We start from the raw sequence: 11,922 nt of genomic DNA on the forward strand, positions 1-11,922 counted from the left end.
CCTTCAGTTCTGCCTTCTTTCTATCTTTTGAATTCTGTGGCAAGGAGAACAATTTATCATGTACTGACCCAGAAAGCAGGATGTCATAGTATGACCTCAGATACTGGAAGAATGCAATATATGGATATTTTCCACTTCAGGCAAGAGGTATAGCCACAGTCACAAGGGCTTCAGTTGCACTGCTCCCCCCACAGAGCACCTGCTGAGCAAATGGCAACAGATATGACTTCCCAGTTTTCTCCTGAAGGCGGGGGAACTGGTCACAAATCAGCTCATCATCCCAGTCCCTCCACTAACAAAGGCTGGGCTGGATCAACAGAACAACAGAAAGATCTGCCTGGCCTGTGTCTATCAGAAGGCAACACTGTATGGATGCCCAGGAAAGAGTTTAAGAACAGGACAAGACACCTCTCCAGAACACAGGCAGGGAAGTAGCTTGTAGCTCAGCTCAGGAACCTCCTCAGAGAAGGCAGTATATTTTGTATTTAAATAGCTCAAGGGGGAACATTCCAGGTATGTTTACTCCCCACCAGAAGAGCAGCTTAACAGAAGTACAACAGCTGTGATGCAGAAGCCCAGAGTTGACTCCAGTCTGCTCAGATCATCAGATGCTCTGCCCTGGCCCCTGACTAGCAGGACTGTTCCTTCCTCCAGCCCTCAAGGAAGGGACGCTGACCCAAGTGGAATCTCTTGAAAATCTAGGTGTGCAAGGGCTGTGTTAGCAGATAAGCTGCAGCCCTACAGCACTATCTCCCATCTAAGCTGCACCACATGGGAAAGGCTGTTTCTCAAACCAGGCCCACCTCACCTGACAGAGTGTAGGAATGAGGACCATGGGATTTCCCAAACAGAAGGGGAAGATGCAGATTCAAACCAGTCTTTTGGTGCTTGATTTCCAATAATTTCAGTCAAACATTAAGCCCTGAATAGGACCTAAAGACCCTAGTGAATCTGGCCTAACACTTCTTTTCTTTTAAAGCAAAGAGCTCCTGCAAATTTAGCAGACCTCCTTCCCAGCTGTTCTGGTCGGCATAGGACACTGCAGAATTGTTCGTTGTGCAAGATAGAAGAGGTACTACTCCCTACACCATGCAGGCAGGAAGAGATCCCCTTTCTTCCTTGCACGGGCAGCCTCCACGCTCCAGTCTCAAGTCTGCCTCTTCCAGGAAAACCACCACAGCATTTTTCCCCCCACATTTTGCTAGGGTCTCTCCATCCCCTACCTGTGTTTCCAGAGGTTGGCTCTATGATTGTGTCCCCAGGCTTCAAGATCCCAGCCTTCTCAGCATCCTCTACCATCCTCAGGCTGATGCGGTCCTTCACACTGCCCCCAGCATTGAAGAACTCACATTTTCCCACTGGAAACAAAGAAACCAAGCAGAGTTCTTAAACAGCAGTCATTCGCTAAACAGGCTGCTGATCTCATATCTGCAAGAGCAACTCTTAACATGTCTGCCCAGTTCACCTCCCTGCTTTACAACACCAGAGATGGGGCTCCAGTTCACAGCATCTCCACTGCTGTGGGTCAAGTTTGGTACTTGATGATGGCCACAGAAGCCAGGAACCCATAATCTGTCAGTCTCCTCAAAATATGACCTCTCCTTTCATCTTTCCTCTTTATTACAGCCCAGTCATTAGTATAAAAAAGTCCCAGGACTCTTCCAGTGCAATAGCATGGGGGAAGATACTCTACCAACATGCCTTGCCTCTTGCCTGCTACATTCTCCAGCCAAAGAGTTTCTGATCAAACTGGAAGTTTCTCCCCTTGTTCAACCTACACTTTCACTTCAGTACTCCCAGCATTAATCCCTTCAATGGTGTTAAACGCCACCTTTCAGGACTCTGATCAGAGCCTCCAGATATCTCCAGTATGGTTGGGTTAAAAAACCAACAAAACAAAAAACATTAACTGACAGTTTCATCCCTTTCATCATTTTGGTAATAGCAGATCTGCATTTTACACACACTGATGAATACTCTGAATATGAGCAGCAGTCAAAAACTTCATACAACTTTTCCAAAATTAAAAAATTTTCTATGAAAACAGTTTTGTAGAAAAAGTAAAACTTAAAAAGCTGCAGGAAATGTCCTCATGAAGTACAAATTGAAAGATGTTTTAGATTACCAAATCCTGAAAACCTGAAAGTCTGCCAAAGAAAAAGAATTTTTCTCACCATTTTCTGCAGGGCACCTGCACTCCTCCTATGCCCAGGTTACATGACACTACTAACCAGGACTACCAAAGTTTCTGAAACAGTGTTTCTTATTTTGATTTTCGGCCTGCAGCAGTACTCACAGAGTTCGCACTTGAGCCCATACTGCTTCCCAATCTTGTTGATTCGCACCAAAGGTGTATTGCCAACTTTATCCAGGATGCTTGGCAGGATTTTCAGAGGCTCTGGCCTGGTACACATACAAAAAAAAGTCAGTGTATTCACAGAAGGGGCCACAGGCAGGTCACACAAAAGCAACATGGCATTTCTGATGCTTTTTATTTCAACCAGCTTTCTTCCTCCATTTTACCAGGTCAGTTATTTTAGATATTTTGGTTTGAAAGAATGTCCATTGGATACAAATTCACAAAACATCAAGTCCTTGATCCAAAACAAGGATTAATCAGACATCAAGCCAAGTGCTAAGGCAAGAATGAAGTGCTCTGCACTTCCTCCTGGCATGAAGTAGCTTAGCACTGCTCAGAGTCAGCTATTTTACAAGCAAAAGGCATTTACAGTACAATCTTTCATCTAGTCAGGGAACTGCTTGCCAGGTTACTTAAAATAAGTTAGTTCCAGTCCATGTAGTTTCACATCTTTGGAGAAAGGGCCCTTGTATGCTTAATCTGGGCTCTTAGCTTTGCTTATACATGGAAATTAAGAAGCACCAGCATATCTACATGCTAAACAGCATCAATTTAAGTCAGTCATCTTTTGTTAAATCCACTCTGAAGGGACCTGGATTAGTGCTGCACTGAAAAATCAGCAAACAAGTAATACTTACAGAGTGGTATGACGATGTGGGGAGGCAGAGAGGGGTCTCCCAAGCTTCCATGTGCATTTGCTAGGTGTATCAGGGCGGATCCACTCCCTTTCCTTCTCATTAGCCTTGCAGTTCTCATTAGCCTTGCAGTTCTCATTGTCTGTCCCACCAGGGAGAAAGTATTTGCCAGGTGCATGAGGGCATGAGTTCATATCTGGCTTCTCCTGAGAAGGAAGTGTAGGCATTTCATCCTTGGAGAAAGGGAAAGGGGGGGAGGGGAGAAATAAAAGCAGGGGGGGGACACCAAACAAGAGAGAGATTTGTATGCCCTGCTGTAACAAGGTCAGAGCATCTTTTGAGACTATCAAAGTTATTGAAGTTCTGCACCATGGGAAACCACCCATTCACATCATGCCCCCCCACAATAGCTAAAAATCATGTTACTCCTAAGTCCTTATTCTTGTCTCTGTCCCTTCACCAACATATCTGTTTCCAGTCTAGTGTTTCAGCATGCAGTTCTTCTGAGGGAAGCCTGAACAGAAACTACCCTGGCAGCTATTTTCAAGAGAGCAGTATTGTCTATAAGTCAAACGGGCAATGGCAACAAGAGGCTTTTAACACCCAAGAACAGGTTCTGCCACTGACTACAAGAGATCCTATCACTATACCTAGGACCCAGGTATTAGGGGAGAGAGCATAGTATGTCTCAGTTAGACAAATCCCATCTTCAAGTGTTCCAGTCTTGGTTTTGCCCTTATATGAAAAAGGTCACAACAAATGGGTATTTTAATGGTCAGTTGATGTTTCCATAGTACTGTGAAGATGGGAAAGCATTTCAGCATAATTTTGATTTGCCAAATCCTTATCACCAAAATGAAAATCTTGCACTGCAATACTGAGTGCAAAAGCTCAATGCAGTGCCCTACATGAAGATAACTTAAAACACACTGAAGCATGTGCTTACAGTAACTAGCCTTCATAAATATCAAGAAAACAGGACTAGTCTTATGGGAGACATCCCTCCCACACCAAAAAATAGCTCTCTGAAATAAAACCTCCCCATTCCAAGCAGAGAGGAACAGAGTAAGACTACTTGGTGACTAATTAGAAAATGGTGCCAAAAGACTCTGCATTGCTACTTGTGGTCATGAAGGAGAACTCTTCCAGAAAGGCCACTGGTTTCAATAGCACCTACCTCCACGGCATTCCAGCAAAAAACCTAGAAATCCCTCTGAAAACAGATAGGGCTTTCCCAAATTCTGGTGACAGAAAGACAGAGAAACAGTATTCCCCAAAGACCAATGAGTACCTTAGACACAGAAACAGGCCTTTCTACTATCAACTTCTCCATGTTCTTTGGTGAAGGTGACGGCACAGTAAACTGGACTTTCTTCAGTAGACTGAGTACTGTGGGTCACAAGACTGGAATCCTCTTCAAAGCTGCAGGTCATGCAAGTTAGAAAAAAAAAAAATCAGGAAACAGTCTCTCATAGCAGCAAGACACACATCCCACTTTCACAGGGAAAAAAAAAAGCTGCAAAACAAAGTGAAGATGACTTGTACAAACAGGATAAAAATTAAAAAAAAAAAAAAAAAATCATGCAGCAGAGGTAGTGCTTAAGACCAATGGAGGGTCTCCTGACCCTGTTCTTCCCGCGTTATCTAATCTTCTCTCTGCCCTGCCTTCCACAGCTCAGATCCAATAAAGTAAGCAGAAGACATCTCTATTGGACTGTCTGCAATTCCATAAGCTTGAAAGCCACAAAGTAATAAAAAATACTCCAGTTCACAGGATATAAACTTCTACGGACACCAAGGGTGAAAGGACTTCATGGTGCCATCACCAAAAGACCCTGTACACAACTTAGGGAAAGGCTTTACACAGGAACACTTGCAGAGGCCTCTCTACCCTTAAGGAGGCCAAAATCTCACAAGTTCCTACCCGAACTGAATTAGTGTTGCACGCACAATTACAGTGATGCTGGATATAACACACACAGCAAACACTTCAACCACATGGAAGCAAGGAAGCATTCTAGCAGGCTTTTTGTTTCAGAAATTAGTAAATATAAAATGGAAGCAGTAAGTTCATTTCTCCTACTCCAGCCAGTTGTTCATAGAGCCTGCCTGCTTCCTTTCCATTGAAGACAAAAATCTGGCTGAAGTCTTGGAAAGCATGAGGTTTTTTCCTAATATTTGTTTTTCTCATCACCATTTTGCAGCAAGATTCAAGCTCTTTCCATTACTGAATTGTGCTAGGCCTGGAAAGGGTCCCTGGCCTCATCCTCCTTCTTCTGACAAATGAACATAAAACAGATACAGCTTGGATCAGGCAGAGTTGATGGTCTAGTGACACTGGAAAAAATCTGCGTCACAGGATAAGTGAACTTTAGCATTTGATCCTGCAAGTTCACATGCACCACTAGCCACTACTGCCTTAGGCACATCAAGTCCTTTTTTACATGCTTATTTCAAAAAAATGCCCAAGGCATTTAAACTGCCCTCCTTTAGGAAAAAAAGCCTCTGAAAGTGCTAACTTTCCAGACTAAGGCTTGAAATAATTCTCCGTCTGGATATAAAGACTTCCATGCCACCAAAATAATATAATTCTACTCTATTTAGGTTAATACATGCTCAAGAGCCTAGGCGGACTACATCCTGTCCTAGACTACTCACCAGGACTAGACTGACAGACACCAGTCTGAGAAAGCTAATATCCCACAAATATACATAACCTAACACCAACCAGTCTTCGTTACCAGAAATTAGCTTACTTCTAGCTCCGGAGTGAAACCCAGCTTTCATTTCTGTTTCTAGAAGGGGCCTCGTTCACGGTTCAGAATATCAGCACTTTTTTTAGTAAAGAAAAAATACCGGAGAAGTTTCAAGGCTTCCTATGAGCCACATCCACATGCTCCTTCAGACAGCTGGCTTGCTGTCTGAAGACACAGAGACACCAGCTGCTTCTGCTCACAGGTAACACTGACAATATTTATAAAGTCCATCTAATAAGGGTACCTTGCTGCCAAAGGATCAAACCATTTCAACATGCAGGAAGAAAGCAGCAAGGGGTTATAGACAGGAAACAGCAGATTTTGTTCATCTTCCAGGTTCTCATAAAATAGTAGTGCCAAACCAGACTTTAAATCACCAATCCTCAGTGTCTTTCAAGAGCATTCAAAAATTGAGGAGAAAGGGAGAGAAATCTGTTGCAGTAAAAGTTTCAGAGGTTTCAAAAAATAAGTGCTTGTTCGTTGTATTGACAGCAGGAAAGAAATGGATGTGGCTCTCCTCAAAAGTTGCCATTTTGAAGATTCCCTCCCAATTGGGCAAGACAATACCATCTCAGAATCACAGAATCGTATAGGTTGGAAAAGACCTTTAAGATCATCGAGTCCAACCGTAAACCTAACACTACCAAGACCACCACTACACCATGTCCCTAAGCACCTCATCCAAACGTCCTTTAAATACCTCCAGGGATGGTGACTCAACCACTTCCCTGGGCAGCCTCTTCCAATGCTTGACAACCCTTTCAGTGAAGTAAAATTCCCCAATATCCAGTCTAAACCTCCCCTGGCGCAACTTGAGGCCATTTCCTCTCGTCCTATCACTTGTTACCTGGGAGAAGAGACTGACCCCCACCTCTCTACAACCTCCTCTCAGGTAGCTGTAGAGAGCGATAAGGTCTCCCCTTAGCCTCCTTTTCTCCAGGCTAAACAACCCCAATCTCATTTCCTCTATTGTAAGGCAAAAAAATCCACAATCCACTAACAGCAACACCCATCACCTTCTGAATCAGAAACAGCAGAAATGGAGGAAAAGCTATATTTATTGCCTTCAGCTAAGCTGTGAGATTCTCTCACATGTTTAGAGGAATGGCAATACTCTGATGTTTGATCAAAGCTTCAATAATGGGGCTAGAAGTTTGAACAAAAATGAGGAAAGAAAGACAAAACTAATCACAAGCATTGCCAACAATAACTCTATCGCCAAAAACTAACCTTAAGCAACATCATTCATTGGAAGGAACACAAGCTCCTGTTCAATAAATCTCTTCAAATCAGTTTATTAGGCATTATTTTAAATAACCCCACACCAACCCAGCCCAAAGTAGATACATGTGCATACAGAATTTGACTTTATAAATGTATGATCACGCTAGCAGAGAATCAGTCTTAGCTATGGTCAACCCAGTATCTTAGGGTTTTGAAGGACAAAAATCATAGGACAGACTTGGTTGCTCTCCAAGGGGAATTCTTACTACAGCACTCAGCAGAGACATAAAAGCATCTGCGATGGCTTAGAGTTATACCTAAGAAACAGGTCAAGAGCCCAAGAGTGACTTGTCATGTTCAGAACCAACAGGAAGACCTCAGATCTCTGAGCTCCTTCAGTGCTACTGATGAGCTTCCTGACACACCACCTAGAACAGCCAACTGGTGCTTCCAGCCCTAGATGATGCAGCTTCAGCAAAACAGGGGGCAGAGGTGGTCAGTCTAGGATACCCACATTCTCCCCAAGACCTATGATCCTGCCTACAGGCCCAAATCAGGCCATAGGAAGCTGGTGAATCTTTCTACTGCAGAGATCTTTGGGGGAAAAAAGGAAAGGGGGTGAGCAGAAATCACCAAAACAGAGGACATGGCAACTTTTTCACTTGCCCGACCCTCTTCTCAATCTTTCTTCTGGGAAAGCAGACTGGGAAGACAGGACAGGAGAACAGTGACTGCTGCCCCAACTGCAACTGAAGGCTGCTCAGAAAAGTCTGACAGACACAAGCTGTAGGAAGAGTTGCCCATCTTCAGGAAAGAAATTCTGTCATCCTGAATTTAAGTTTGCTATAAAAGGGAACACTCCCATAACTAGCTGCAGGTATGGGCAGAGTCTAACTAGAAAAGCCTGACTAACTTCTGCCGTTATATCTGCAGAGCACATGAGGCAGAAAAATCAGAAAGACAATTTACAAAGTCACTTAAACCTAAGTCACGAAGGGGATTGGGACATAGGCAGAGGTATAAGATCTAGAAAGCCTCATGGGCAAGGCTCACATCTCTGAATCCATCTCCACAGGGAACCCAAGACCTAAACTATTTCTCAACTCCTACAGAACAGGATTGAAGGCCAGCAAGTGAAATTAATCCCCAACCAGACTGAGCTGAACTCACTCCATAGACTTGTTAGGAGCTACAGTTGCTAAGGCTGTTTACAGTATATGATGTCAGCACTAATGCAGACATTTAAAGAGTATCATGTATGTGAGAACCTAATTAATGTGAGTCTTGACTGAAGCAGAAATGAAGCTGTCTAAAAGGCAGGTGTAAGAGGTGGATCAGAGAGAGATGCCCCAAGGGCTGACTACTCAGCAAGAGATGAGATACAGGATTCCATTATGCTGCGGCCTGAGAATGGGAAACTTTGACATTAAGCAAGTACTTTACTCCGTGAACAAGTAAACCACTCCAAACCAGTTGTTCTGCTCACTCTGAGTATCACAGGGTGTTAGAGAGCTTTAGGATCTTTACAGGTTACCAGATGTAGCAGTGCCCATCCAGCCTTTGGAAGCTGTTAGGAAACACCACAGCTATAAGCGATTCAGGAGACAGTCACCCATCTGTTTTTTTGTGGGTTTGTTTTTTTTTTTTCCCCCTCCACTCTGCTACTTCCTCAGTAGCAGGCAGCTATTGCTTCTGTGTCAGAAGACATCAAGTGACCTGAAGTAACTGGGGTACGAATTAATAACTCTGTGGCTCTAGGAAGAAATACTTTGAGAATCGACTCTTACCTGTTTCCCTCTACAGAGGGGATGAGCACACGTGTGTCCTCTCAGCGATCACTCTTCCTTTCAAGGCTGGACTGGCATACTCATAAGCCTCCTGATAGGAAATGAGTAGTTCTTTAATGCCTCTGTAGCACTGCAAAGATATTAAAACTTCAACAGCAAAGCAACTTCCACCACTATGGCAATTGTTATGCTAGAGATCAGCCAGTGAAAACATGAAAGTGTTCAAGTCTGCCTTCTCCCCACAGAAGGGAAGCTGTGCACACAGCCCTAACGCAGGTGTCTTCTGACACCTCCATTTCCTGAGTTCACTCTAACCTTGTCCAGAATCACCTGATAAGTCTTCTGAGTGAAGACTGATGCCTTCAAGGAACACAACAGCATTAGAGAAAAGACTGGAAAATGCCTTATCTGCATTTTTACCTGCTGCAGTCAGAAGCTTTCATTATTTCTTTCCCTGCTTCTAGTTCCCTGTCCTTAGTCAGTGCACAAAGGTGGACCAACACTACAGCCTGAACAGTGCTCTTGATCTGCCAAGCTCACCATGTACAGGGAGAGAAGCATTACAGGTAGGGTAACAGAGGCTCAGAGATTAAGCAAGTTGCCCAGCATGACAAAAAGAGGGAGTTGGAGCTCCACTCTCAATTTCTGACCAGAACTATAAAAGAGGTAGAAGCACAGCTCCTGCTCCTGCTCCCCCCACAAAGCATCACATCTTTTGTTAGCCCAGGGACCTCTGATACAGGCTGGCAGAGAACCACTAGTCACCACTGCCTGGGCAGGAAGCCATCTTTTTGGCCGATGCATGTTTTGTGGGAAAGACCAGGTGCCACTCACTCTGGCTACATCTGTAGAGCTTTTAGCAGGCATCCACAGTGCAACGACGAGCACGGTACACCCTGCTGTCTGCCTAGTTCCTATGGATCTCACATGCAGACAGCAGGCACCTGCCAATAGCCAGAGCCAGCCCGTCCCAGCCTGCTATGCTGCCAGCGCCAGATTAGCGACATATCTGAGCCAGCATGCACAGTCTAGGACACAGGCCCCCCATGACCCTGGCTACCAACCACAATTTTTAGAAGTACTGCTCTGGCTTCAGGAAAGCAGGCTGGTTAACTCACACACAGAGGGTCATGACAGGATACTAAAGAGCCACCAACTAGTATCAAAAAGGATGGCCTGTCCAAACACCCCAAGTACTGGACCTAAACTAGCACCTAAACCTTACTTCATCAGTAGTGACCTCACTACAGCCATTCTCCTGCTGAGAAATACCAGGTTCCAAGCAGGTCTCAGTTTCCCAGGAAACACCTTTCCTCCTCTGACATAAAATCCCCAGATTTCACCTATCTCCATACTCTGAGTTTTCCCTCCTTTCTGCAGCACAAGTTTTACAGAACACAGAGCTCTCATGCCTCAACTCAGCAAACAGACTCGTTTAAAGGGTAAACAGTCTGAGCAACTTTGCTGGAACAGAGCCCAAAACCTCCGTGGTCAAATGCTTTAGGATTAAAAAAAAAAAAAGCCACACAGAAGACTAGATAGATACTCAAACAAGAATAGGAGAGGACTTGCTTGTCTTCAAGTAATGGCTGGTTCAGCAATATGCCAGCGGCATTACTAACATTGCTATTGAAGTAGGTCTCACAGGTCTCAGCCAAGTTCAGACCCTTCCTAATAGGGGAAGGGCAATGTATACACTAAAGTGTAATAGAAGAAGCTTCTTATCCACTGCATTAGCCAGACTTGCCAAAAAACATTGGCAAGAGACTGCCACGGTACCCAGGAGAACAATAGATGGCAGGACAAGAACAGCTGCAGAGCTGGTGCCAACCCCAGAGAGAAGAACAAAAGGAACAATGTCATCTTGCCAGCCTGTATAAGAAGCAGAAATCCTTCCTCCTCCTGCTCCCTGCCCGGAGGGGGCACTCCGCAGGCACCCTCCGGCCATTCAGAGCATCCCCAGCAGCCGGCACCCTCCCGAGGCCTGCGCTCCCGCCCTCCCCGCAGGCACGCCGGCGCCAGGGCTGGCTCCAGGGCTCCACTTGCCCACAGCAGCTCCGCAGCTGCCCATTCCTCTCTTTTCTTAATTAAAAAAAAAAAAAAAGCCCACCCGTGTAGTACAACCACATTCACCCCCCAGCCCTCCATCCTTCCCCACCACCCGAGGCGGCCACCACGCCACAGCGACCGTTTAACGGCTGCCCCCGCTGAGGCGAAGCCTACCCCACGTGGCCCCGCCGGCTGGAGAGGGGTGAGGGGGCCGGGCACAGCCACCCCCAGCTCTCCTCCCCCACCCCACGCCCGCGGATGATGCAACGGGCGGCGAGGGGGATGCAGCCGCCCACAACGCCACGGTGCCGCCACCACCCCGCCCCACTACGGCCGCCACCTCACCCACGAGAGCCGGGCGCTTCCCCGGACACCGCCACCCGCCCGGCGCGGCACACCGGAGAGCAGCAGCAGCAGGAGGAGAAGGGGGAGGAGGAGGAAGGGGACTGAGAGGCGCAGCGACAGCCAGGCGGGCGGGCGGGCGCGCGGGTTAAAAAGAGCCCGCGAGGCCCGTGGCTCCGCCCCGCCTGGCGCCGGCCCCGGCCCCGCTGCCCGCCCGCTGCCCGCCCACCGCCCGCCGAGGGGCGGGAGCGGGAGCGCGCGCGGCGATTGGCCGCCACGGGGGCGTTGGCGAGTCAGGGACAGCCAATAGGGAGGCGGCGCGCGGCTACGGGGCACTGCCGCCTGCAGCCGTGTAGCGGCCGGGCTGGGCCGGGCCGGGCCGGGCCGCGGGGTGCCGGGCCCCACGCCGGGGCTCTGAGGGGAAACCGGGGGCAAAAGGTCCCGGTTTCTCCAAATGGCCTTCGCGGAGCCCGGGGCGAGGTCTCTGCCGGGGGCGCGGGCCGGAGGGGGCGTGCCCCCGCCCCGGCCTTCGAAGGCGACGTGTAATGGCGCCTCGGTAGGCAGCGGAGGAACGCTCACGTAGACTGCTTGTCGCTGCCGCGCACCGCAAGGGTTACCGGTTGCCGGTCTAATTTGCAAAAAAAACCCAAACCACCGCATGAGAGGGGGCTGCAGCCAGACGCTTCCCCTGGCACCTGAACCCCCTGAAAGGCCTCAGGATCGCGCTGCATCAGGGCACCCGGCCGCGCGCTGCTGGCGTTGCGGCCCGC

The 11,922-nt window shown here is 47.3% G+C and overlaps 1 protein-coding gene across 7 annotated transcripts in view; it reads right to left on the reverse strand.

Annotated features, from left to right (window-relative positions):
- LOC142418020 (cystathionine beta-synthase-like protein) overlaps window positions 1-11,302 on the reverse strand; it is a 28,670-nt gene extending 17,368 nt beyond the window's left edge. For 2 of the 7 annotated variants that reach the window (XR_012778173.1, XM_075519271.1), the window contains exons 1-6: window positions 11,156-11,302; window positions 8,762-8,852; window positions 4,286-4,416; window positions 2,998-3,227; window positions 2,297-2,403; window positions 1,224-1,358 (exon numbers count right to left, since the gene is read on the reverse strand). Coding sequence is in view for 6 of the 7 variants with exons in the window: in XM_075519271.1 (XP_075375386.1) it covers window positions 1,224-1,358; window positions 2,297-2,403; window positions 2,998-3,227; window positions 4,286-4,327 (514 nt within the window). In the remaining variant the exon portion in view is untranslated. Of the gene's footprint in view, window positions 1-1,223; window positions 1,359-2,296; window positions 2,404-2,997; window positions 3,228-4,285; window positions 4,417-8,761; window positions 8,853-10,984; window positions 11,044-11,155 lie in introns of those variants that run through there. The other 5 variants (XM_075519314.1, XM_075519295.1, XM_075519287.1 and 2 more) reach the window with 5 other exon arrangements.
- Between the last annotated feature and the right edge of the window lie 620 nt (window positions 11,303-11,922).

Source organism: Mycteria americana, chromosome 1 (assembly GCF_035582795.1).
Source record: "Mycteria americana isolate JAX WOST 10 ecotype Jacksonville Zoo and Gardens chromosome 1, USCA_MyAme_1.0, whole genome shotgun sequence".
In the NCBI taxonomy this organism is placed as follows: Eukaryota; Metazoa; Chordata; class Aves; order Ciconiiformes; family Ciconiidae; genus Mycteria; species Mycteria americana.